The sequence below is a fragment of the Barbatula barbatula genome (assembly GCF_947034865.1).
Source record: "Barbatula barbatula genome assembly, chromosome: 10".
NCBI classification, from domain to species: domain Eukaryota; kingdom Metazoa; phylum Chordata; class Actinopteri; order Cypriniformes; family Nemacheilidae; genus Barbatula; species Barbatula barbatula.
Window position 1 is genome coordinate 167,996 of NC_136773.1, and position 27,709 is coordinate 195,704.

A 27,709-nucleotide genomic window follows, 5' to 3' on the forward strand; every position below is an offset into this window, starting at 1 on the left:
CTGTCTGTTTCCGCACTGATCTGATCTCCTGTCTGTTACAGCACTGATCTGATCTGCTGTCTGTTACAGCACTGATCTGATCTGCTGTCTGTTACAGCACCGATCTGATCTGCTGTCTGTTACCGCACCGATCTGATCTGCTGTATGTTACCGCACCGATCTGATCTGCTGTATGTTACCGCACCGATCTGATCTGCTGTATGTTACCGCACCGATCTGATCTGCTGTCTGTTTCCGCACTGATCTGATCTCCTGTCTGTTTCCGCACTGATCTGATCTGCTGTCTGTTTCCGCACTGATCTGATCTCCTGTCTGTTACCGCACCGATCTGATCTGATCTGTTACAGCATCGATCTGATCTCCTGTCTGTTACAGCACTGATCTGATCTCCTGTCTGTTACAGCATTGATCTGATCTCCTGTCTGTTACAGCATTGATCTGATCTCCTGTCTGTTACAGCACTGATCTGATCTCCTGTCTGTTACAGCATTGATCTGATCTCCTGTCTGTTACAGCACTGATCTGATCTCCTGTCTGTTACAGCATTGATCTGATCTCCTGTCTGTTACAGCACTGATCTGATCTCCTGTCTGTTACAGCACTGATCTGATCTCCTGTCTGTTACAGCATTGATCTGATCTCCTGTCTGTTATAGCATCGATCTGATCTCCTGTCTGTTACAGCACTGATCTGTTCCACATTTTCTCTGGGACCCATGCTAATAGATTAGCGATTTCACACTGCACCAGTGCTTACGTCAAAGGATCTGTGCTGAAAAAGTAGTACAGTGATCGCTTTGGCACCGATTTGATTTTTGCTAATGTCATCGTAGCCCTGTGTGTCTTATGTATCTGACTCATGTTGTGTGCTTGCAGATGATGTGCGAGGTGATGCCTACCATCAGCGAGGCGGAGGTCGGCAGTAACGGAGGCGCTCTGGGCTCCGGGTCGCCGGTGCAGTCAGACTCTGAGGGTCACTTTGAGTCTTTGATGGTGTCTATGTTAGAGGAGAGAGATCGACTGCTGGACACACTGAGAGAAACACAAGAGAACCTGTGTTTGACTCAGAGTAAACTACATGAGGTCAGCCACGAGAGAGACTCCCTACAGAGACAACTCAACAGTGCACTGCCACAGGTGACTAATCCCACACACACACACATGTTGGCTGTTCATGTTTTATGGGGTCTTGTCATATTCAATAGTCATTGATTTTAACATTGCTTTGATTAGCTTGTGAGACCTTCAATTACAAAGACAGGTGGAACAAATCATGAAAAAGACTGTTTAACACAGGTAATTGCTGGCTGTGCTTGTCCTCGGTTCTTTCTTATAGTGTGGCAACATGGGGGCCTCTAAACAACTCTCCACTGACCTGAAAACTAAGATCATTCATTATTATGAATTAGGAGGAGGGTACAAGAAATTATCTGGAAGGTTTGGACTGTTTGTCTCTACAGTTAGAAATGTAGTGCAGAAATGGAAGGCCACAAGAACAGTTCTTGTGAAGGAAAGATGTAGTAGGCCGGAAAAAATACAGGAAAGGCACAAGCGATGCATATGGCTGCTGATGGTGTAGTTGTTCATCGTTCCACAATCCTGTGTACTTTGCACCAGGAAAAGCTCATTGGAAGGGTGATTTGCAAAATGCCTTTCCTGAGTGTTCGTCACAAGAAGAGTCGTATGAGGTATGCAAAAGCACATGGAAAAAAAAACACTGGTCAGATGGACTTATTTGGTCAGAACAAGAGGAGGTATGAATGGCGAAAAAAACCCACACTGAATTCCATGAGAAGAACTTATTGCCTACTGTGAAATATGGTGGAGGGTCCATCATGTTATGGGGCTGCATGGCTAGCACAGGTACTGGAAACCTTGTTAAGGTTGAGGGCCACACGAATTCCTCTCAGTATCAGCAGATTCTTGACAAGAATGTTCAAGAGTCTGTCACAAAGTTAAAACTGCGCCATGGTTGGATTTTTCAGCAGGGCAATGATCCTAAGCACTGTTCAAAATCCACCAAGGAATTCGTGCAGAAGCACAAGTACAATGTTCTGGAATGGCCATCCCAGTCGCCAGACCTTAACATGATTGAAAATGTATGGATTGATTTGAAGCAGGCTGTCTACGCACGGAAGCCAAGAAACCTGACTGAACTGGAGGCGTTTTGTATGGAGGAATATAAAATACAGCCTGCCAGACTTTAGGGACTTGTCCATGGCTATAGGAGGCATCTACAGGCTGTTATTGCAGCAAAAGGAGGCTCTACTAAATATTAAAGGAATTATTTCTTTGGGGTGCACAAAGTTATGCATATGCCTATTTTTTTTTAAATGCACATAAAAATGTTTCTGTTGGACCAATAACAATGTTTCACTACTGAGATGTTTCTGTTTCCATAAGGTATAACATATGTTAAAATGAAGTTGCAGCTTCAAAAGCTCAGCAAGTGACAAACTGATGCAGTGATTTTCCTAAGGGGTGCCCAATCTTTTGCATAGCACTGTATATATCAGTTCACACTAATTATACCTGTCAAGGTCGATTTGAAAAAGGATTCTGTGTTTTATGCACAGCTCTTCCATAAACTACGGCTCTTTGATCAGTAGCAAGTACTATTCGATCTAAAATCACAAGGAGATTAAATCGCTTATAATGTACATTCGAAAAAGCGTCAAACATCAACATTATAAAAATACTTTATCATCTATACCTGAAAAGGTTTGAAGAACAGCGACTAGAATATGAATGTTGGTATTTCCTGGAACTACATTTGTAGTTGAACTTAAATGATTTTTCTGTGTCCCATATTCAGAGAGCGCCCTCTGGCTTTCAGATGTGGCGGCATTTAACTGTAAATAATTGTGAAAGTTCTTCACACCCGTCACTAAGCAACAGGTAAAGGCGCGCTGCTTTGTTTGTCTTGAAATTAACTGAACAGACCCAAGAAACATATTATGGGGTAAGTGCGTTAAAACACTGTGACAACCGATATCACCGCATTTACAGAGAAGCCCTGATGTGTATCGGTGGTCTCCAACATGATGCACCTGCTAGCCCACATGATCTCTGTAAGGTGCCTGCCAAACACAGGTCTCAACAAAAACGCTCTGGACAGTAGACGCATATGTGACTATATCGTAATGCAAATGTTATTAAAAGCACGTGTTTTTAGCTTTGATGTATTAAAGTGCAAAAATATGTGACAGAAAACACTATTTGTTTACTGAAAAATAATGCATCTCAAGTTTAAAGTTTGAAGGTATTGTATCCACAAGCAGCCCACTAGATGATTTCTAGTCGACTTCAGGTAGCTGTACAACATACTGTACGCATGTGAGTGTTGCGCTTGGTTTTAGTACAACATTGCAGATAGTATCACACCTAATGTTTCACAACACAACCTCTTGTGTAAAAACACAATTTGAATCAGTCACTATGGTTAAAGGCATGCTGTGCAAATAGTATAACGTTACAAGTTTGACTGTTCATTCATGTTTAGACTAGAGCTGTGACTGTAAGCTTGAGGTCTGCATTCCCGCTGCACCCGATATGGATTCTTGCACCCTAGAGAAGTGATGTTAAAAACAGTTATTTCATTTTGCACGAGCTAGCTATAAGCCAACATGTTTCGTTTATTCATATTTTGCTTAGTTTGAGTGAAAGAAGTTGTATTTAATGCATTTAATTTATTTTTCTCTGTTACAGTTTGTTTACAGTACTGACATTAAAATGTAAGAACAATCTTGTATATTGACAAGACGATAAAAAATAACTGATGTTTTTTATAGTGTATTTTATAATTGTTGTGGGAAAATGTAAATGTCAGATCTGGAAACGTGATGTAAATTTAGCAGGATCCATCGGGTCGGGCTGAAAATCATTTAAACACGAGTGAATTCTCAGCAGGAGCGGGTGGGTGCGTAATGAATTTAAGCCTCTACTGTAAGCTGTGTAAACAGAGCACCTAGCTTGAAGTAAATGTGAAGAGTTCATTTGCAAAAACAGATGAAAACAGACTCATTTTCATTAGCTATGTTTTTTATAGTGCATTCCAAGTAATATCATTCAAACAGTTGGATTGTTTTGATTAAGTAATAATAACTCATAACTCAAAAAGTAAAAACACAGTAAAAACTGATTTATGAAAATGATGTATCCTGTTTTCATGAACTCTTCATGTGGTTGTCTGTCTAAGACACGTTTAGCTGACTATGGACTCTTCTGATTATGTGTACTGAATAATATGAAATATAAATTGTAATAGTTATATATATATATATATATATATATATATAAACTATGACTATATACATTTAGCTTTGGGGGGGCCTCCCATCATTGTCACCTTTTTTTCACCCCGATGAGTTTGCATCCCTGGCTGTTCTATTGAAATAGTGCTGATGATCAGATATGAGCCCACTATGTCTAAGAAGGTTCCTTGAAGTAAAGGTTTGCTCTACTGAGCTCCACCTTGTTGCAGACGTTGTATGCACCTCATTGGATGGTAGACTCCGAACACGGTTGATCTGGTGCAGATTCTGGTGACCCAATCTATTACAGTCCCTGGGCGGAGAGACACAGCTTGGGTCAATCTGTTATCCTTTCTGGCTCAAAGGCCGGAGATTCAGAATTTTGGATCGATCCATTTCAGTCTCTCTTGATGGGAGATTCAGAACTTTTCTGAAAAGTTTTTTCTGAAAGTTTCTGCTTGAAAGGTCATTTTATCCCACCTTCAGATAAGATTGCATTAGGCGCTTCTCCTTTCCAATGCTGTTGATGTCAGAGGGGGCTCACTCACTCACCATTCCTCCTCGGTTTAGAACTCATTGCATAAGTATGACATTGAAATTTGACCTTGTGTTTTACCAATGCATATTTCACTTCCCACACTACTTTTAAAATACTTTTGGCATTGGCCCGAATCTATAGAGTCCAAACACAACATAAAAAATGTCAATCTGTCATGCATGCATTCAAATTTATATTTTAATAAAAATCTGACTTTTCACACGTTTGAGTGTATGTTACTGAGACTCTGCTCTGACCAATCCTTTTAACATTAAAACCAATAACAATTATAGTTATTTATTTATAAGAGATATAAGTCATTATGCAGTCATCATCTGTGATCTTGTTATCAAGAAATGATGGCCAGCGGTCACGGCTTCTTCTTTATCCTTAAAGGAATTTGCCGCCCTCACAAAGGAAGTGAACATGTGTCGCGAGCAGCTGCTGGAGAGAGAGGAGGAGATCGCTGAGCTGAAGGCCGAGAGGAACAACACACGTGTGAGTTTTCACTTGATTATCTTGTTTCGTGCAACGGATGATCCTGTTCCATGTTAATGTAACGCTTGTGTTTGTTGTTGATGCAGTTGTTATTGGAGCATTTGGAGTGTCTGGTGTCTCGTCATGAGCGTTCTCTGAGAATGACCGTGGTGAAGCGTCAGGCGCAGTCTCCTGCAGGTGTCTCCAGTGAAGTGGAGGTTCTCAAAGCGCTCAAATCTCTCTTTGAGCACCACAAAGCCTTGGACGAGAAGGTAAGTCCACATTTCTGCCTTCGCTGTGCCATACAGCTGGAGGACTTGAGACATGATGATGGTTTGGCATTTGTGTCAGGTAAGAGAGCGATTACGCGTGGCTCTGGAGAGATGCAGCGCTCTTGAGGAGCAACTGACCGTCTCTCATAAAGAGGTGAGAATATCTCCAGCGCCTTTTCTTCTAATAACCGTCACACTTCTCCATGTCATGTGTTGTCATTGGTGTGTTGTAGCTGGCATTTCTGAAGGATCAGAATCGAAGGAAGATGATTGTTGATGGTATGGCAGATGTGAACCACTGTTCTGAAAGCACACTAAACGCTAACGGCAAGGTAAAACACATCACGTTATCCTGACTGCTGCCTGCACGTGCTTCAAACGCAGTCAAGCGTAAAGTAAAGAATGATTTATCCAAATTGGCAGAGTGCATTGAAGATATAAAACATTGGATGACCTGTAATTTCCTTCTTTTAAATTCTAATAAAACAGAAATATTAATTATTGGACCTAAGACCCGTGAGCAGAATATTTCTGATTATAAACTGCAAGTTGAAGGATGTACTTTTACTCCAACAAATACAGTAAAAGATCTAGGCGTTATATTAGACAGCAACCTGTCATTTAGAAATCACATCTCAAATGTCACAAAAACAGCCTTTTTCCACCTTAGAAATGTTGCCAAGTTACGAAATATTCTATGTGTTGCTGACGCGGAGAAGCTTATTCATGCATTTATGACCTCAAGACTTGACTACTGTAATGCGCTACTTAGTGTTTGTCCTTCATCATCAATAAACAAACTACAGTTAGTTCAGAAAATACCATCACATAACCCCAATGTTATCAACCCTTCACTGGCTACACATTAAGTATCATATTGACTTTAAAGTTCTTTTAATCACTTATAAAGCTTTAAAGGGTTTAGCCCCTACCTACCTAACAGAGCTTCTATCACACTACAACCCATCACACTCTCTAAGATCTCAAAACTCTTTTGATAACACCTAGAATAACTAAATCCACCAAAGGGGGTCGAGCTTTCTCATACGTAGCACCTAAACTCTGGAATAGCCTTCCTGATATTATTCCAGGACACACTCGCCCAATTTAAATCTAGATTAAAAACACATTTTTACAGCCGAGCATTCACTTCATGCTAAATATGATAAAGAGACTGCTGACATTAGATATTATTTACTAGAATAATCTTGCTTGTTATATAAACACCATGTACTGTGCTGTGCTTTTTTGTGTTTTTCTTATTTTCTGGTGTAAAGCTGCTTTGGAACAATGAACATTGTGAAAAGCTCTATATAAATAAGGCATACTAGCTCTTGCCTGATGATCACATAATCCTCCGACCCTTTACTTGATGTAGTAATTGAAACATCACTCTTTCTACAGTCTTTGTCCCACTTGCTCACTCTCCAATAGACACGCCCCCTGATGCTAATTGGCTATTAGAGTGTTATCATGATAGAGTTGTATCTCTTAATGACACAGCCAGGACTACATGCATATACATGATTTGTTCAACACTCATAGAACAGAGACCCTGCAAATAGACCCTAGCTTTGTTTACTGTGCTAGGCTTTAATGGACTAGTTTTGATGCACTTATGTATTTTGTTGCCTATGTTGTTATAATTGCTTCCCATGTTTCCTCATCTGTAAGTCGCTTTGGATAAAAGCATCTGCTAAATGACTAAATGTAAATAATTACAAAATTGTTTGTGGGACTGTGCATTAGTTTGTGAACAATACATCCATTTTGAAAATAATATTTAGTTTAACAAAGAGATGCGGTTTTTAAAGGGGTTATGACATGAGTTTTTATTTTTTAATCAGATGTCGGCAGTAACATCAAAGGCAAACAAAGGTTCTTAAAAGTGGAAACTCACATTTGACTTTTTAGGGAGAGGATTAAAAACTGGCTGGAAAAATTGCACCTCAGGGAAGAAAATAAAATAACCCATGTCAAGAAATTGCTGTTGTCAATCCAGTAAATACATCATTTCTCAGAGACGTATGAATGAAAACTCGTGAATGTTGTTTTTAGTATTAAGAGTTAATTGCATTTTAAAGGAAGAATTATAAAAGACATTGAACCCGGTGTGAAAGCTCTTAAGTGCTCTAAGGAAGGAAAGCTTGATATAGCATTATAAGTGCAAAACATATCAAATGTATAAATACAAACAAATATATACAAAAAGACAGAAATAAATGGACTCTTTGAGTTCAGTCAGTAATTGCAGAGACACTTTGTGAAAGACTCAATATATTCTCAGTATCTCATGTGTTGTTGCTTTTCCAGCAGCGCTTGTCAGATGTTTCTGTGGATGCAGAGGATTCTGGTAAAGATGGGGATGTGCAGGAGCTGGTGGACAGACTGAATAAAGAGCTCATGCTAATGAAGGAACGCGTGGTGTCTTTAAGCAGCCATGTCGCAGAACTGGAGGAAGATCTAGACACGGCCCGTAAAGATCTCATCAAATCAGAGGACATCAACAGCCGCCTGCAGAGAGACATACGAGAGGTATGATCCGTTGATTTCATCTTACACAACCTCAGGATGCTTGATCTCAACCAGACGTGTGTTTTTTCAGGCGCTCGCTCAGAAGGAAGACATGGAGGAGAGGATCACTACGTTAGAGAAGAGGTACCTGGGTGCTCAGAGGGAAGCCACATCTGTCCATGACCTCAATGACAAACTGGAGAACGAGATGGCCAACAAAGAGTCTCTCTTCTGTCAGGTCAGCATGAGCCGTCAACCGATATGTGTTTTTCAGGGCCGGTGTTGATATCGACTATTCCAGGTCTAGTAGACCGATAACTGATATTTTGAACCGATTTATATGTCTGTGGTAAAAATGAAAAATGTTCAAAATGAAGAATAACAAGAGCTCTAAAACTTTGCCTAAAAACCATGGTTGCTACACGTTAACTATAGTAACACTATGGTAAACAGTAAGGAAATAAACAAACAATTGTTGTCAAAAAGACGCTCCACTTGATGCATGTTGTTCTTTACAGTGAAACCATTTGCCCATCTGTTAAAGGGAATGTAAACCTTTCCTCTTTGTTAAGGACTGTCTGCACTGTCAGCGTGACATCGGCCAAACGCGCAGTGAAATCAACATATTTAACGAAGTTGTGCCATTGTTTGGGTCTTGCCCGCGCGGATCATGTGAAATAGATGTGATGTGATCACATAATGAGCTGATGGGGGAGACACTGCGCCTCTCTTTACTTTCATACATAGCACATAATCAGAGAATATTAACATTAATTGGATCATTTAAAACTAGACAATTCAAGCTTTCTTTAGACGTATGCTCCATGTTTTTATGACATTTAGTCATTTGGCAGACGCTTTTATCCAATGATGAGTATTTGCAGAGTTTTAAATCTGTTTTAATGACGTGTTTCAGAAAGATGCACACGGAGAGAGAGACGCCTGAATGCACAGCCTGTATATTTTCATTCTTTTACAAAAGCAAAACATTTAGTAGATAATGAGTACACACAAATAAAAGTAGACCAATCACAGTTTCTAATCATGTATTTGAGTATTTATGTCTTTCTCCGCAGTAATTAAAAAGATGTGGCGGCGCGTTAATACATAAAGGAATAACACTTATTACAGATGCTAGTTCTTGATGCTTTAAAAAGGTTTGTATGGTTGAATTGACATGACTTAAATGTCAACTGATGCGCGATCACTGAAGCAGCTCGAGCTAGCAAATGCTTTCAGTGCATTCAGCCTTCCGTGTTGATTGGCCGGACTTGTGACTCCCAACAAATCAGAAGATCTGTGGGCGGGCATTACTCTAGACAACTGACGTGTTCAGACGGCCCTCCCTAAATCCACATTTAAAAATTAAATTACTTTATCGGCAAATTGGCATTTAAAATGGCCGATGTTAATAATTGAAAGAATTCTTCATATCGACGTTAATAATCTGCCAGTACCATAATCGGTTGACCCCTACACACAACATCGTCGTCTTGCTTTCCAGTAGAAGAATGAAATAATAGCTTTGAGTCACCACTCAGAATTGGCTATTCTAGAGCGCTATGTGGTGATAAGTGATAATCAATATAAGCTTAGTTTATCCTTCTTTTCCATACTTGTGCATGTTGAAGGGTGCCACATTCATGTTTTTGTCCCCTGTTGTCTGTGCTCCCCAATCTTTTAAATTAGGAGCTCAGGCGCTCCTCAAAAAACAAGTAACCGTAAATCCCTGTTACCCATGAGATCAACTGAATCATCCTTGATAAACAGACAGTGGTTGTGCTGTTGTGTGTTTGTACAGATTGAAGAGAAGAACAGACAGTTGCAGGAGAGATTGGAGTTGGCTGAGCAGAAACTACAGCAGACGTTACGCAAGGCTGAGACGCTGCCTGAGGTGGAGGCTGAACTAGCACAGAGAGTCGTGGCTCTGTCAAAGGTGAAAACATCACACACACATGCAAACAACAGCTGTACGACTGGAGATGAGCGATTTCTCTTTAAACCATCCTGTCCAGTTAACATTTATTAATGGGGTCTACACTCCAGTCAAGGTAACATGAATCTGGTGACTATATTATACGTTCTAAAATATATGGCCCCCTTGTTAAAGGTTTTAGAGCAAGGATGCCGCCATCTTGCAGTACAACTGACGGTGATGTCACAGGGTTGGTTGCCTTGCCTGAGTTCATCAGAAACTTTGGGACTACAGGACAGTGAGCACAAATTAGAAAAAATAACGACTGAGACTGTGAAACATGGAAACTGTAAAGCCACAGGGCATCAGAGGAAATAATTTACACATTCAAATTATCAAAAAAAACGTGTATATCGGTTATTTGTGACAGCTATAAATGGTCATACATCTGTAAAAGAATACAAAAGTGCTATAAACGCGCTGCTTGCGAAACGGTTGTCCAAGCACAATATACGTGTGAATCCATAAACAAGTGTCATTTATAGTCATGCAGCTGTTTTTTTTAAGTGTAATGTACCGAAGCCGAGTGAGCGGTTTGGAAACCTCGAGAGTGGTAGTTGAAAATCGCAGCGCTGTAGGCAGCCAATGTACGGACCCGAAGGGCATGTGCACGCCCATGTTGGTAATAGCCTATTCCCACGGAGTTAATCAAACGTTTTTTTCATTGATTTGACGTTTTGTCATTTTACCATGGTTATTTTTCGCAATGGATACATTATTTTACCTCCAATATCAGGCAGAAGAAAACTATAACAGATTTACCAAAGTGATATAGAGCCTATTCATTGAGTTCATCTCATGTTCCAAATGATATATATTTTTTATCAAATTCCTACATTAAAAGCTGTTTTTCTCTTTATGGTGTGTGCGTGTGATAGACTCAAGACTACGAAGCGCAATGGATCATCTCATTGGGCCCTATTTTAATAATCCATTTTTGCTAGCTTAACGACGGAAGAAACGGTCAGCGCGCCTGGCACATGATCTAAAAGGTTTCTCTATTTTCTTTATGAGTCATGTGTTTGGGCATGACGTGTAGTAAACCAATCAGAATATTATATCTCATTCCCTTTAAGAGCCATTTGCCCTTACGCCATGGCGGATTCGCTAGTTACTTGGAGGAATTTATAGTGTGTCTGATATTTGACCTGTGTTTTGACTTCCATAACCTTTTATGTTTTGCTTATAGTCAATGTTTTCTTGTACAGCTGCTTTGTAACAATGACTATTGTAAAAAGCGCTATATAAATAAAGCTGACTTGACTTGACATGACAACTGAACGCTTCTTCAGAGAGGAAACGCATCTTTTTATCCTACGTACACAATAATGTTTTATTTGTAATCCATTTATTTGTGTCATTATTGTGTGCTGTGCGCGTCCCTCTGTGTGTAATAAGCAGAATGTATGAGGGTGTTGCACCCGCCTACAGGCCCATGTTACTGACGCGCTCTTTAAATAACCAAATAATATTGTGCCGTTGACTTCAGAGCAGGTGTCAGTTGGTCAGTGACGCAGTCTATGTCCGTTTCCTCAAAATAGCAACGCGCCAACAATGTGCCTGGACACACCTCGTTTGAAACTAAATAAAATTCAGGCCATGCAAGCTCTTGCAAATCATAGTCAAATTTTTGGAAGTATGTAAAATGTAGGCCTATTAAATCTCAGTCAACAATTAAAGTTTTGAATGATCTTTTTTATCATCACTTCTGTGATTAACTATGTATACTTGAAAAACATGAAAACACACATTGAAAGTAGAACAGCTCATTAGTGTGCATTCATGTCATCAGTATGAACTCATGAACAGGACTCACTTCTCTACGTTGCGGCTCTTTTTGCTTTGGTTGTGGAGCATTTTTTCCCTTTGGCATGTGAGGTTCTCTTAAGATCTCGATTGTTCTCGTTTGAAGGCTGAGGAGCGTCATGGCAACGTGGAGGAGCGTCTCAGACAGATGGAGGCTCAGCTAGAGGAGAAGAACCAGGAGATGCTCAGGGTACAACACCTCCCACGCCACACAGTCAATTGCCCCTAAAGTTTCCTATTTCTAAAAATACTTGACATCACGCTCGAAGCACACAGAACACCAGTGCTGTTAAATCACAGTATGGAAACTTCGGTTATTAAGAGATCCGTGTGTCATTATTAAGATAAAATATGTTCAAACATAATGTTTTGTTTTCCAAAAACTAAGATTGAACACCTGTTATTGCACAATAAACCAAAACACGGTAAAGGTCTCAGAATACCCCATAATACCATGCCTTTAATTGCCGATGTTTGATATGATTTGCTTGATGTTTGAAGGCCCGTCAGCGTGAAAAGATGAACGAGGAGCACAACAAACGTCTGTCAGAAACTGTGGACAAACTGCTGTCTGAATCCAATGAGAGACTGCAGCTTCACCTGAAGGAGCGCATGTCTGCAATAGAAGAAAAGGTCATACATGTTTTATCTGGCCACATATACATCTGACATGTGTCAAACTACTGCTGTTTGATCTCTGGAAAATGTATAAATAATGCATTTTGTAAGATGCTGTTTAAGTTTGTAATCTTGTATTTTGTAAGCCTCTACAGCCTCACAGGTCATGTGTAGGTGTGGATTGTGTATGTCAAGAAATTGTAGTGTTGACAGTGCAGTAGTTTTCCTCACGGTGCTTTGGTTCCTCGACAGAACGCTCTGATCCGTGATCTTGAACACGGAAAGAAACTGATAGAAGAGGCTCATCATGAGAAGGTCAGTGTCTCTGTCTTGATCTCTCTGACATCATCTCATGTATTGTTTGTGTATGTGTGTTTCTGAATGAGTTTGTGCGTTTGTGACCTCAGGAACAGCTGCTTATTCAGATCGAGACCATGAGGACTGAGAACGACAGGACTCGCAGCAGAAGCAACTCAATGTTGCATCATGGGTAAGGCATCAGATTGATCTTTTCTGTGAAAGCCAATGAGAAATGCATGAGGCTGGTGCTGTTGAGAGTTTGAATTTGAGCCATCTCTTGTATATCTGTCAGCACAGCTATGTTTGCTAGTGTGCAGGTGACCTAACCTGTTTAAAGAATACGAACTTCTGCTTTGAGTTGTGATCATTTTCTTTTCTGCTGTGTAGCCGTTGTCATGCGAGTGGCACACCAGATTTCAGGTACCCAGTGTCTGTGTCGTCTGTGATGGACAGTCAGTACGGTGGTGCTCTGGTGCTCAGGAGACCTCAGAAGGGCAGAGTATCTTCGACCAGAGATGAACCCAATAAGGTGAACAGAATGACCTCTGTGTGTTGTCTGAGTTTCACTCTACAAAAACTAGTCAAGCACTTTACTCACTACTTACAACTTGCTAACAAAGAACTGATTACTCGAATATTAAATGCAAAGCAGACTCTTATTTCTTGGATTATTACTTGCATATGTCAACCGCATCAATTTGGTTCATTACTATTTTTTGCGTTGTGTTGATTGCAACATTATTTGTAGTTTGATAACTTAAGTTGGGCCGGGTTGTGTCCTTAACTAAGGATTAACATAGTTGAATAAGAATTGTCACATCTTGAAATCTTGAAAATGAAACAATGTGCAAAATAAATGTGTTAAGAAAACATGAAAACACACAGTATTGAAAGTACTCGAAAAGTGCTGTAATTTGACTTTGTAAAAGGTGTGAGAACCCTGATTATTTGTAGTCTGATATCTTGAGTTGCTTTGGTTATTTGTAGTCTGATATCTTGAGATGCGTTGTGTTGATTATTTGTAGTTTGATATCTTGAATTGCGTTGTGTTGATTATTTGTAGTTTGATATGTTGAGTTGCTTGTTGATTATTTGTAGTTTGATATCGTGAGTTGCATTGATTATTTGTAGTCTGACATCTTGAGTTGCGTTGTGTTGATTATTTTTAGTCTGATATCTTGAGTTGCTTTGATTATTTGTAGTTTGATATGTTGAGTTGCGTTGATTATTTGTAGTCTGATATCTTGAGATGCTTTGATTATTTGTAGTCTGATATCTTGAGATGCGTTGATTATTTGTAGTTTGATATCTTGAGATGCGTTGTGTTGATTATTTGTAGTTTGATATCTTGAGTTGCGTTGATTATTTGTAGTTTGATATCTTGAGATGCGTTGATTAGTTGTTTTTTTTGATATCTTGAGATGCGTTGTGTTGATTATTTGTAGTTTGATATCTTGAGTTGCGTTGATTATTTGTAGTTTGATATCTTGAGATGCGTTGATTATTTGTAGTTTGATATCTTGAGATGCGTTGATTATTTGTAGTTTGATATCTTGAGTTGCGTTGATTATTTGTAGTCTGATATCTTGAGTTGCTTTGATTATTTGTAGTTTGATATCTGGAGTTGCGTTGATTATTTGTAGTTTGATATCTTGAGATGCGTTGATTATTTGTAGTTTGATATCTTGAGATGCGTTGATTATTTGTAGTTTGATATCTTGAGATGCGTTGATTATTTGTAGTTTGATATCTTGAGTTGCGTTGATTATTTGTAGTTTTATATGTTGAGTTGTGTTGATTATTTGTAGTCTGATATCTTGAGTTGCTTTGATTATGTGTAGTCTGATATCTTGAGTTGCTTTGATTATGTGTAGTCTGATATCTTGAGTTGCTTTGATTATTTGTAGTTTTATATGTTGAGTTTTGTTGATTATTTATAGTCTGATATCTTGAGTTGCTTTGGTTATTTGTAGTCTGATATCTTGAGTTGCTTTGATTATGTGTAGTCTGATATCTTGAGTTGCTTTGATTATTTGTAGTTTGATATCTTGAGTTGCGTTGATTATTTGTAGTTTTATATGTTGAGTTGCTTTGATTATTTGTAGTCTGATATCTTGAGTTGCTTTGGTTATGTGTAGTCTGATATCTTGAGTTGCTTTGATTATTTGTAGTTTGATATGTTGAGTTTTGTTGATTATTTATAGTCTGATATCTTGAGTTGCTTTGGTTATTTGTAGTCTGATATCTTGAGTTGCTTTGATTATGTGTAGTCTGATATCTTGAGTTGCTTTGATTATTTGTAGTTTGATATCTTGAGTTGCGTTGATTATTTGTAGTTTTATATGTTGAGTTGTGTTGATTATTTGTAGTATGATGTCTTGAGTTGCTTTGATTATTTGTAGTCTGATGTCTTGAGTTGCTTTGATTATTTGTAGTCTGATGTCTTGAGTTGCCTTGTGTTGATTATTCGTAGTTTGATATTTCGAGTTTTGTTGATTTATTTGTAGTCTGATATCTTCAGTTGCTTTTGATTATTTGTGGTTTTATATGTTGAGTTGCCTTGTGTTGATTTCGTAGTTTGATATTTCGAGTTTTGTTGATTATTTGTAGTTTGATGGGATCTGAGGTCGTATTTGTGCAGGTGCAGACTCTGGATGAGCAGGAATGGGATCGTCTGCAGCAGGCCAGTGTTCTGGCTAATGTTGCTCATGCCTTTGAGAGCGATATGGACGTATCTGATGTGGAGGACGACAGAGACACTGTGTTCAGCTCTATGGACCTGCTGTCGCCTGCCGGACAGACAGATGCTCAGACCCTCGCTCTGATGCTGCAGGAGCAGCTCGACGCCATTAACAATGAGATACGGTACAAATCTCGACATTGCAAGATTATTGTTTACATGAAGCTTTCAGACACAATTTTTTTGTTTGTTTAATATACAGTACAGTAAAAGTTTATTTCTACATAAACTCAAAAATGCTTATCCAGCTAACCTCAATGTATTTATAATGAAAGAAATTGTTTGAGCGGTTTTTATTCCCAAGCTTTTTCATTTTTCTTCGTCTTTTTAGTGTAATGCAAGAGGTAAACGTACATGGATTTTGATGAAGAGCATGTTTTTAATGCGGTCATCAAAAGGCTGAAAATCATTGTTTTTATCCACGTCCCGGCCTGTATGTACTGACTGTTTTGTTTGTGTATGCCATTACTCTGTTGTGTTTGTGTTGTGAGCAGAATGATTCAGGAGGAGAAAGAGAACACTACGCTGAGAGCTGAGGAGATAGAGAGTCGTGTGGGCAGCGGGGATGATCTGGGTGGGCGTTTCCGCTCCATGAGTTCCCTCCCACAGTCTTTCCATAGCTCCACCCACACTGAGCCCTCACCCCCAGGCTCTGGGCAGTCCACACCACGTTTGGAGCGCATGGGGGTGATGACCCTGGTAAGGCCGTCCACGCTCTTCAGTGGATGTCTACACACATCTCATTCATGTTCAGCACTGATCATGTGTGTGCGTGTTGGAGAAGTGACATGGGTAAAGCGACCATCCTTCATATGATCATGGTTTCAGTGGATCGTCCCCTCTGTAGCGTCCATATGTTTACCAAAGCACATCCTGCTCTCTTCCCTTAATAGACGTGTGAGGAAATGAGCTATTATCACACATCAGATAACTGTGTGTTTACTTTGGACAAATCACTAGCATACAACACATGGCATACTTGCGTCTAAAATCAGCTCATTCATTTTCAAATACTTCACTAATGAAATGTGAAAAGATCGAAGTAACAATAGAGCAAAGACTCAAAAGTTAGAGAAGTGCCCACCAACGGATCAAAGTATGTTTTTCAATGATGAGTGTTTAACACAGATAGTCACACTTATGTTAATCCTGCACTCCAGCATTTGTTTATCATTGATTTCACAGGAAAGCTGTAGCAGCACATGTGTGTGTGTGTGTGTGTGTGTGTGTGTTTTGTAGGGTGTATCTGATGTGAATCATCTGTCCACGTTCACTGCATTCATTTCCTCTCCCGACCGCTCATGTTTTACTCTGAGCTGCTGCTCTGCTTTTATTTTGAAATGCTGTTAATGTGCTGTTTCTTCTCTTTCTTCATTGCTTACGCTTTCTTCAACAGCCTTCCGATTTGCGGAAACATCGTAGGAAGGTAATTTAGAGCAGATTCGTTGATCACAAACATCTGTAATTCTCTCTTTGTTCAACATTAGGGTATCATCACTGCGGACATCCATAATGATTTTATCTGTCATATCTGATGACTTCTGCTGTAACGTGTGTCTTTGTTAAAGCATTTGTTCATCGAACAGAAAACTGTTCATTTTCTCACTCTCAGGTCATGTTTGATTTTGTAAGTAATTTATAAAATGCAAGTCCTCAAGTGCCACGTCTTTAAAAGGTTAAAAAAGCAGAGACAGATCGCACAAAAGAAATCCAATACCATCACTAACCAGATCAACCACCAAATATTTGACGAGTAGGTGTAGTAGAGTAATAGAAAACCAACAAATCCATTCAAGTCATGACGTGCATGCTGCTAATTCTGTGAATGAATCAATAATGGAAAGGGGCGTGTTCAAAATCATAGCAGTGTGGAGTTCAACCTGTGAGGTCATTGATTGGGTGAGAACTTCTGTCAAAAAGGTGACCCTTAATCAAGGGCGAAGGCAGCAAATGTTGGACAAGAACAGCGTATTTAGTTTAAAAACTTTGAGTGGAAAACCATTACCATTGGAATGGATGGAAGAATATCCAAAATGGCGCAGACTCGGCCAATGATCAGCTCCAGGGTGATCAAAGAAAGTGTAACAATAAGAAGACGCCGCCTATGTGAAGCCAAGCTATCTGCAAGATACCCTGCAAAGACCCATTGTTGATAAAACAACATGTGCTGCAGAGGCTACAATTTGCTAAAGAACACATTGACTGGCCTAAAGAGAAATGGCGCAATATTCTCTGGACTGATGAAAGCAAGATTGTTCTTTGTCAGACTGAATTCAAGTCAGCATGTGAAGCATCATGATATAAGGATGTTTCTCGTACTATTAATCACATAACATGGATCGTGTCGACTCCATCTCGTGTCGACTCCATGCAACACAGATTCAAAGCAGTTCTCAGAAACTAAATATTACTTCAGTGATTCACAAGAAGGCTAAATCCTCAAGCATTTCTCTGTTTAAATGTTTAACTTAGTAGATATAAATGCAGACACTCCTAAAATTCCCTTTTCTTCACTTTCTGTTAAGTAACAAATCTGTTATATTTTTCTTCATGTTCTGTTTGAGAATCTAATGTGCAGTGTTCCCAATGGATTTGCGTGTACTGAAATAATAAGGATTTGACACACTGCTATTATTTTGAACAATTGTACATGATGTATATGAAGTACATAAACTAAAGTGTCAACAAAAATGTTCCTAGTAGTAAAACATGCATATTAATGTAAACCAGAAAAAACTATTAACTGGGCCAAAGTTAACTTTCAGTCTGTGTTGTGTTATCATATACAATTTATTGTATATTTAATTGACAGCCATTTATATTCATATTTAAACTGAATTAAATTAAATTTTAACTTCTTAACAATCTCTATGGTGGAGTTATGGTGTACTTTCACAATTAGATTTGATATAAATTACATGTCATTTTCATGGCGCAGCCAGTATGTGTTCTGTCATAGAAAAAAAGATGACAGTGGTCTCCAACCTGCTCCTGGTGAGATTTCAGCGCTAACCCAATGAAACACAGCTGAAGCAGCTCATCAAGGTGTTCAGGGATGCTTGATAATCACAAACAGCTGTATTGTGACAAGGCTGGAGAAGCAGTCTCCAGGAGAAGGGTTGGAGACCCCTGCCTTTGGGCGACCCCCTTCAGAGTTTGTCTTGTTTTGTGGGTTATCTAACAGTTACATTGAGACACACATTGGAAATCAAATGTCTCAAGTCATCTTTTTAATAGCAGAAGTGAATTATCATTTAAATGACACTTATCTGGTTTTGCTGTCACATGAATACTGCATAAGTTGATTTGATTTGTTTTACTAAATATAGTAAAATGAACAAATCTAACTAAAGAAAATATGAAATGGTTTAACGGCATGTCAGGGCATTCAGTGATGCTTACATTATTACTTTTGTGTTTAGTGTGCACAAGATGATAAAGGGTCTATCAGATGTGAAACGTCTCCTCCGTCCACACCATCTTTTATGAGACTCCATAGAGGAGCACAGCACACATCCAGTCATGAGGACATAAGAAGGTATGACACATTCCTCTTGAATATACTCTGATCTCTAGAAAAGTTTCCACAAATTACTGCCATTTCAGTATACTTGTCAATGTTTTTTATTTTCAAATCTCATTTTATTTATGAGTGATTTAAATTCCATTTTGTGAAACGACTAACAATGTTTGCTTTTGATGCATTTGAGATATTTAGTTTTTTATTTGTGCATCATTAATTTCTGTATCATAGTATATTTATTCATAATTAAGCAACAATTCTGACCCTGTAATACAAACACACGCAAACTGATGTCGTGTGTGTGTGTGTGTGTAGTGTTGGGTTGAATGACGGTCAGTCAAGTAATCCCAGCAGCAGCAACAGCAGTCAGGATTCACTCAACAAAGGTGCAAAAAAGAAAAGCATCAAGTCCTCCATTGGCCGACTGTTTGCAAAGAAAGAGAAGAACCGACCCCTTCCTGTGACTAAAGAGACGTCCAACCCAGGTTTGCCTTCTATTCATTCTCAATCCATCCGAAAGCTCACCACCCCACATTAGTTCATCTTTGATCCAACCGCTAACCCACCACCTTCATCCGTTCATCCTTGATCCAACCACTAACCCACCGCCTTCATCCTCGATCCGACCGCTAACCCACCGCCTTCATCCGTTCATCCTTGATCCAACCGCTAACCCACCGCCTTCATCCGTTCATCCTTGATCCAACCGCTAACCCACCGCCTTCATCCGTTCATCCTCGATCCAACCGCTAACCCACCGCCTTCATCCGTTCATCCTCGATCCAACCGCTAACCCACCGCCTTCATCCGTTCATCCTCGATCCAACCGCTAACCCACCGGCCTCATCCATTCATCCTCGATCCGACCGCTAACCCACCGCCTTCATCCATTCATCCTCGATCCGACCGCTAACCCACCGCCTTCATCCGTTCATCCTCGATCCGACCGCTAACCCACCGCCTTCATCTGTTCATCCTTGATCCAACCGCTAACCCACCGCCTTCATCCGTTCATCCTTGATCCAACCGCTAACCCACCGCCTTCATCCTCGATCCGACCGCTAACCCACCGCCTTCATCCTTGATCCAACCACTAACCCACCGCCTTCATCCGTTCATCCTTGATCCAACCGCTAACCCATCGCCTTCATCCTTGATCCAACCGCTAACCCACCGCCTTCATCCTCGATCCGACCGCTAACCCACCGCCTTCATCCTTGATCCAACCACTAACCCACCGCCTTCATCCGTTCATCCTTGATCCAACCACTAACCCACCGCCTTCATCAGTTCATCCTTGATCCAACCACTAACCCACCGCCTTCATCCGTTCATCCTCGATCCGACCGCTAACCCACCGCCTTCATCCGTTCATCCTCGATCCGACCGCTAACCCACCGCCTTCATCCGTTCATCCTCGATCCGACCGCTAACCCACCGCCTTCATCCTTTCATCCTCGATCCGACCGCTAACCCACCGCCTTCATCCGTTCATCCTCGATCCGACCGCTAACCCACCGCCTTCATCCGTTCATCCTCGATCCGACCGCTAACCCACCGCCTTCATCCGTTCATCCTCGATCCGACCGCTAACCCACCGCCTTCATCCGTTCATCCTCGATCCGACCGCTAACCCACCGCCTTCATCCGTTCATCCTCGATCCGACCGCTAACCCACCGCCTTCATCCGTTCATCCTTGATCCAACCACTAACCCACCGCCTTCATCCTCGATCCGACCGCTAACCCACCGCCTTAATCCTTGATCCAACCACTAACCCACCGCCTTCATCCGTTCATTCTCGATCCGACCGCTAACCCACCGCCTTCATCCGTTCATCCTTGATCCAACCACTAACCCACCGCCTTCATCCGTTCATCCTCGATCCAACCACTAACCCACCGCCTTCATCCTTGATCCAACCACTAACCCACCGCCTTCATCCGTTCATCCTCGATCCAACCGCTAACCCACCGCCTTCATCCGTTCATCCTCGATCCGACCGCTAACCCACCGCCTTCATCCGTTCATCCTCGATCCAACCACTAACCCACCGCCTTCATCCGTTCATCCTTGATCCAACCACTAACCCACCGCCTTCATCCGTTCATCCTCGATCCAACCGCTAACCCACCGCCTTCATCCGTTCATCCTCGATCCAACCACTAACCCACCGCCTTCATCCGTTCATCCTTGATCCAACCACTAACCCACCGCCTTCATCTGTTCATCCTCGATCCAACCGCTAACCCACCGCCTTCATCCGTTCATCCTCGATCCAACCGCTAACCCACCGCCTTCATCCTTGATCCAACCGCTAACCCACCGCCTTCATCCGTTCATCCTCGATCCGGCCGCTAACTCACCGCCTTCGTCCGTTCATCCTTGATCCAACCGCTAACCCACCGCCTTCATCCGTTCATCCTCGATCCGGCCGCTAACTCACCGCCTTCGTCCGTTCATCCTCGATCCGACCGCTAACACACCGCCTTCATCCGTTCATCCTCGATCTGACCGCTAACCCACCGCCTTCATCCTTGATTCAACCGCTAACTCACCGCTTTCGTCCGTTCATCCTCGATCCGACCGCTAACTCACCGCCTTCATCCGTTCATCCTCGATTCGACCACTAACTCACTGCCTTCATCCGTTCATCCTCGATTCGACCGCTAACTCACCACCTTCATCCGTTCATCCTCGATTCGACCACTAACTCACCGCCTTCATCCGTTCATCCTCGATTCGACCGCTAACTCACCACCTTCATCCGTTCATCCTCGATTCGACCGCTAACTCACCACCTTCATCCGTTCATCCTCGATTGGACCGCCAACTCACCGCCTTCATCCTCGTTCCAACCACTAACTCACCGCCATCATCGATTCACCGCAATCATCCTTCATCCTCGATCCAACCTATATTTTACCGCCATCATCTGATCATCCTCAATACATCCAATAATTACATTTTCATTTATTTACGTTAACCAGTAAAAATGTGACGAGAGCTTGTGCAACGTATGCAGAAGACATGTGTTAATGTAGTTTTAACTGTTTCTCTAAAGGCTATGAGGGTTCAGTCAATGGAGGAAGGAGGATTGACAGTGTGATATGATCACTACTTCTGCTTTCACAAGCACTATGCAAAAAAAATGAGAAAACAACCACAGCTCTTTACTAAACGCTGCATCAGTTTTTTTGTGAATTAATGCCGTTTCAGTTGAGACTGTGACAAAACATTTTGCAGTGTTTAAAATAGTTTATTAATGCATAATATAATTCTTTAAAATATAAGTATATACCATTCGTATATACCATTTCATCATTGAGGATTTCTTTTAAAAAAGTCTAAAAATCTTGTCTCGTTCTCGCGAACCCAGTCTTGTCTCGTGGGATAAGTGTCTTTTCACACCCCTACCAATATCACAAACACGTCTGTGCATCCTACACTGTAAAAGAAACCCTTTCATTTTTCGGAATGTAATTTGTTTTTATTGTTTACATGTAATACGGTAAAAAACTTAAAAAAAGACTGGAAAATCAGGGAAATTGTTATATTACAGGGAAAATATGTTATTTTTACAGTTTGTTTCTGGCGGCCCAGCTGCCTGAAAATGTCAGAATCAAAAATATGAACAAGATTATTTTTAAACAGATTTGTTTACAGTGTAACTGTCAAATGGTGTATTGTATTTGTGATAACAGGTGGTTTATCTGATGGAGGAGGTTCTCAGGACTCCATGACACTCAACAAACTCACTGGACCTGCAGAGAAGAGCAGAAAACTGCAGAAGAAGTAAGTCAATAACGCATCACACAACAGTAGAGCCACCAGACACTTCTATGGGAGGAACTATTGATGTTCGTTTGCCTAACCAACACTCGCTATCTGTAACCGTTAACAGACATCATTTTAACATTAAACATCTAAAAGACGCAAAGCAGCTGTACAAGAAAACCCTGACTGTAAGCAAAACATATAAGGTTATGCAAGTCAAAACACAGGTCAAATATCAGATACACAATAAATTCCTATATGCAGAGTTAATGAAATAAAACATTCTAGCAGCCCAAAACTCCATTAGTGGAGAAAAAAAAAACTCAGAGGGAAACCAGGCCTAACCAGGGGATTCCAGTTCCCTTCTGGAAAAAACTACAGCCTCTGCACAAGTTCGACAGTGCGCGCACAACAAGACAAAAGAAAAAAATAATTCGATTTAAGATTATCATTAATAATTTTGTAGAGTCGCCACATCCTTTGTCCAGCTCTATCATCACAGCATTTGAAAGGTCTGGGCATGGACCGGTCCTGCCCGCTCTGGTAACCTTGGAACAGAGAGAAGACTGGCTGATAGTAGAGTACTGTTCTGCACTCTTTGATGCAACAAATGCATCATAACAAGGTTTGAACGTGGCTCTGGCAAAACTGCTCAGATAACAGATGAGCAGCCGCCCAGACGAACTCTCGTACCAGGTTTAAGTAACCGCCATGATGAGCCCCAGGTGCGCGCCAATCAGAGAACCAGTCACAAAAAAAAAATAAACCAAACACAACTCAATCCTAACAATAATGTAACAACAAAAACAGCGTTATAGGAGGAGAATGAGACACATTTTGTTTTATTAGTCCTAATATGTACACATTTCAAAACAAAAGAATCATTTCAGATTGAACCGTGTAATTCTAATGCCACAACTTTTTCGTCAAGTGGTTTGTGTGATGAGACTTGTTGCATGTGTCTGCATGTTAACACATGTATAGCATATTTTTCTTTCGCAATGTAGCAAACTAAACCAATAATATACTGTACATAATTTGACTATTTCAAAATGTATTTTAGATTGAGTTAATAATGAGCTGTTTCTTTCAATGTGAAGTGATGGGTGTAGGTGTAGTACTGTTTGTGCAATGGCCAGTAAAGTTTCATACTGCTGTTGTTTTTTTACACTGGTAAAACATATCAAACACATGTAATGTCTCATTAACTTGAGCAGTCTTCTGTCATCTCATTCTGTGTTTTTTCCCTTTCTCATTTGACCCCTTTGTGTCATTTTTAGCCCCAAATCCGGGTAAGTGTGTTGAAGGTCTGTCCAGCATGACCGTGATGAAGCACGTTTGTTTGAACTCTACTAACCTCCACTGACAACATTCACTAGGAAGACTCTAAATTGGGACGTTTTTATATTTTTAACCACAGATACAGAAAAGGCCACTTGTATGGATGAAATCCTCATATTTGGAGGTTTAGTCCAGTCCCCCCTAAAATTCACTCTGTGGGTCCCTTATCCAACCAATTTTTTTCCCTTAATAAAACTTAGCAGTAAAGTGTTCATATGTGACTATATATGTGATTATTTGACTGACGGTAGGGAGTTAAAATCAGTTGAAGAGTCTCCCATCCCTTTTCTATACGTCTTTGAAATGATTCAAACATTACACTCCTTAAAGGGACAGTTCACCCAAAAAAAACCCATTTTCTGGCCCTCTGTCGGACTTTCTATATTCCGCAGAACACAAAAAAAGATATTTAGAAGAATGTTGGTTTTGTATCCATACAATAGAAGCAAATGGGTGCCGACGCTTTCTTCATAATATCTTCTTTTGTGTTCTGCAGAAGAAAGAAAGTCAGAAAGGTTTGAAATGACAACACGGTGAGTAAATTATGGGATTTAGAATTTTGGGTGAACTAACAAATATTAGAAGGATTTCAAAGGGACGGTGTTTTTTTATGAACACCTTAAAACCTGAACATACCAAGGCAAACGTTTCACTGAACCAAAAATAAAATAAAAGCAGATTTATGTGCTCCATATTAAGCAGACGTGAAGAAATCACAGAAGAGAAAACTTAATTTCTTCTGAAAAGTTGTCGTGTGTGTGTGTGTGTATATCTGCATGTCTTTGGTGTCATAGATTACAGCTAAAAGAACCACATGTTGCATGAGTCGAAATCAAATACTGATTGAATTGTGACCTTCAGTTGAAGTGTGGTCAGGGCTTGAGTTTATGGCTTGTTTGGGAATGAAGAGTTTGTCTGTGTAATGCTGGAACTGTAATGTCTTGTTTATTGGCTAACACTATGTTTTAAAGGTGTCATGAATTAAGAAACCCATTTTAACCTGAGCATTTGTTATATAAAAGCTCATTGTATTCAAGCGAACATCCTGTAATTGTTACTTTGTTACTGAGATGACAAAAGCGAACGCCAGGTCATGGAATGTGACGTCATTGATAGGTTGAACACCGCCACCACAGAAGAAGATCAATGACTACTTCTCTAGCCCCGCCCACTGGGTCGCCAATGACCTTAGCCACATATAGTACACACTACGGCATTTGTGATAATTGACAAACTATGACAAACCATAGCGACATAAAATATAAATACTGAGCGTTTTTTGAGCCGGCCCCAGTTCAAAGATAGCCTATTACTTATTGATTTTGATGTTTTCGAATGTAAAAAACACACGAATGTCCTAAGTAAACTTCAGACAACAGTATAAAATAAAATGGGCAGTTCAGGACACCTTTAAACTGCCTTTGACCTTTCTCTGTTGTCTAAAACTGCTTTGTTTTCTACAAAGAAGCATGTTGTGTGAAAGATGTTTTCTACACTAGAATGAGTGTTTCTTGTGGTTTCAGACATGAGTTGCTGGAGGAGGCTTGTCGGCAGGGTTTGCCCTTTGCTCAATGGGATGGACCCACTGTTGTGGTTTGGCTTGAGGTATGTTTCACATGCGTATGATGAAAGCACAGCTACAGGCCTGTCCAATCACATTACAAGTGTATTCTTTCCTGTATCTCAGTGGTAAGAGCATTGCGTTAACAACACAAGGTTGTGTGTTGCAGATACCTGTGTATAAATGTATAGGATAATGCAATGTAAGTCCCTTTAGATAAAAGCGTCTGACAAATGCATAAATGTAAATGGATTGTCAATGGATTCATCAAATACAGTCATCAAGTAAAGTCATTCCTTTTCAACTCAACTTGCAAAATATACTAAAATGATCAATGTCAATGATGTCAAAATGACTATTTTCACTGAAACATTTAGAGCCACATTACTGTTGGATGAAAAATAATTGTATTAAAGGATCAGGTCAGCATCATTGTTTTGTTTTCACACAGAAATACTGAATCTATTAGTAGAATGTGTTGACTTTAGCAATCCTTGTTAAATGACATGCCAATGGTTACAGTTTTTCGCACATAACATTGATGTTTTTAAATATACTTTTACATTGTAATAATTTGACATTTAACGTCTAAATGAATGTAGAATCAACAGATGTCTTTAACAGCATCATTTTATGAATGAAAGGCAACATTCTGATATTAGTACTGCAACTGATGTCTCCATTCATTGATCAAATTATAGTCGTTTAACACTAAAGTCCAGTATAATTGAGAGCGCTCATGTCTTACAGGTAGGAAATATACAGAATTTTTCTTTTGTTTTTTGATGAACATTAATGACAGAAGTTACAGCAGCAGGTTTAAGAACGCCGCCCCTTTAAGAGATGTGCTTCTGCGCAGATCTGACGCCCTTTCACATTTTCACAACTCTTTGCAGTCATTTAGGATTTGATTTAACACATTGAAGTCTGTGCTTATGGAAATGCTGGAAAGAACGACTTTCTGACATAATCTTGTGTGTTTCTGTTCATTCAAACACGGAATAGAACAGAGATTGACTGACGCAGCCTGTGACTGTGTACACCAGACTGAACCAACCGCTGTCATGTTGAGTTGTGCACCGTCACACAGCTAGAAGACGTCTATCTATACTGAACGCTTAAATGCATTTACATGAATAAGAGCGAGATTATATAATGTATCGCTAGATGAAGAATGACAAAACGTACGGACGCTGCGTTAACTGCATAACATATTTTATATATGTTCATTTGAAAAACTGAATCTAATGCGTTGACACGTTATTGTTGACAGCCCTAGTTCTGCCACATTTTCATCTTTAGCGTTAGTTCACTCAAACCATGAAAATTCTGTCATGAATGACTAACCCTCGAGTCGTTTCACAGCCTTAAGACCTTTCTAATCTTCGCAAGACAAATGCAGATTTGAGCGACTTTATTGACCAATTTCACAGCGGATCATGTTGGCCGATCATAAGCACAAATCCACAAAGGAACCTAAACGTATCTGTTGAGCAAATGAAGACAGAATCACTTTCACTTTAATGGAAACTGTTCCTGGTTCCTGTCGATGTGACTAGACAGTCAGGAGAAGGCAATGCTACTTACATGATTGTGTCCACCTCTCCTACACGCTTGAATGAAGTGCTTCAATGCCACAGATAGAAGAACCTTTTGGTTCCATAAAGAACCTTTGACATTCTGTTTCACAAAAGGTTCTTTCTGGCGACCAACGCTTCTTCAGGCTGTAAAAAGTAATAATGTCATCTCAAAATCTTGTTTTTTCCCTGGACAGCTTTGGGTGGGAATGCCTGCGTGGTATGTGGCGGCCTGTCGTGCCAATGTGAAGAGTGGTGCCATCATGTCTGCCCTGTCTGATACAGAGATCCAGCGAGAGATAGGCATCAGCAACCCTCTTCACCGCCTCAAACTACGTCTGGCTATTCAGGAGATCATGTCTCTCACCAGCCCTTCAGCTCCACCCACCTCTAGAACGGTACCAAAACCACAAAACAAACCCCAATAAACCAACAGCT

General features: G+C 40.3%; 1 protein-coding gene across 5 annotated transcripts in view; it reads left to right on the plus strand.

The window, feature by feature from the left end:
* ppfia1 (PTPRF interacting protein alpha 1) overlaps window positions 1-27,709 on the plus strand; it is a 42,857-nt gene that overhangs the window by 1,517 nt on the left and 13,631 nt on the right. For 3 of the 5 annotated variants that reach the window (XM_079465231.1, XM_079465233.1, XM_079465235.1), the window contains exons 2-21: window positions 876-1,136; window positions 5,187-5,288; window positions 5,375-5,539; window positions 5,619-5,693; window positions 5,773-5,871; window positions 7,853-8,074; window positions 8,145-8,291; window positions 9,855-9,989; window positions 11,941-12,024; window positions 12,336-12,467; window positions 12,705-12,767; window positions 12,860-12,942; window positions 13,140-13,281; window positions 15,394-15,617; window positions 15,987-16,191; window positions 18,915-19,030; window positions 19,331-19,500; window positions 22,720-22,810; window positions 25,657-25,738; window positions 27,469-27,669. In XM_079465231.1, coding sequence (XP_079321357.1) covers window positions 876-1,136; window positions 5,187-5,288; window positions 5,375-5,539; window positions 5,619-5,693; window positions 5,773-5,871; window positions 7,853-8,074; window positions 8,145-8,291; window positions 9,855-9,989; window positions 11,941-12,024; window positions 12,336-12,467; window positions 12,705-12,767; window positions 12,860-12,942; window positions 13,140-13,281; window positions 15,394-15,617; window positions 15,987-16,191; window positions 18,915-19,030; window positions 19,331-19,500; window positions 22,720-22,810; window positions 25,657-25,738; window positions 27,469-27,669 — 2,799 coding nt within the window. The remainder of the gene's footprint in view (window positions 1-875; window positions 1,137-5,186; window positions 5,289-5,374; window positions 5,540-5,618; window positions 5,694-5,772; window positions 5,872-7,852; window positions 8,075-8,144; window positions 8,292-9,854; window positions 9,990-11,940; window positions 12,025-12,335; window positions 12,468-12,704; window positions 12,768-12,859; window positions 12,943-13,139; window positions 13,282-15,393; window positions 15,618-15,986; window positions 16,192-18,914; window positions 19,031-19,330; window positions 19,501-22,719; window positions 22,811-25,656; window positions 25,739-27,468; window positions 27,670-27,709) is intronic. The other 2 variants (XM_079465232.1, XM_079465234.1) reach the window with 1 other exon arrangement.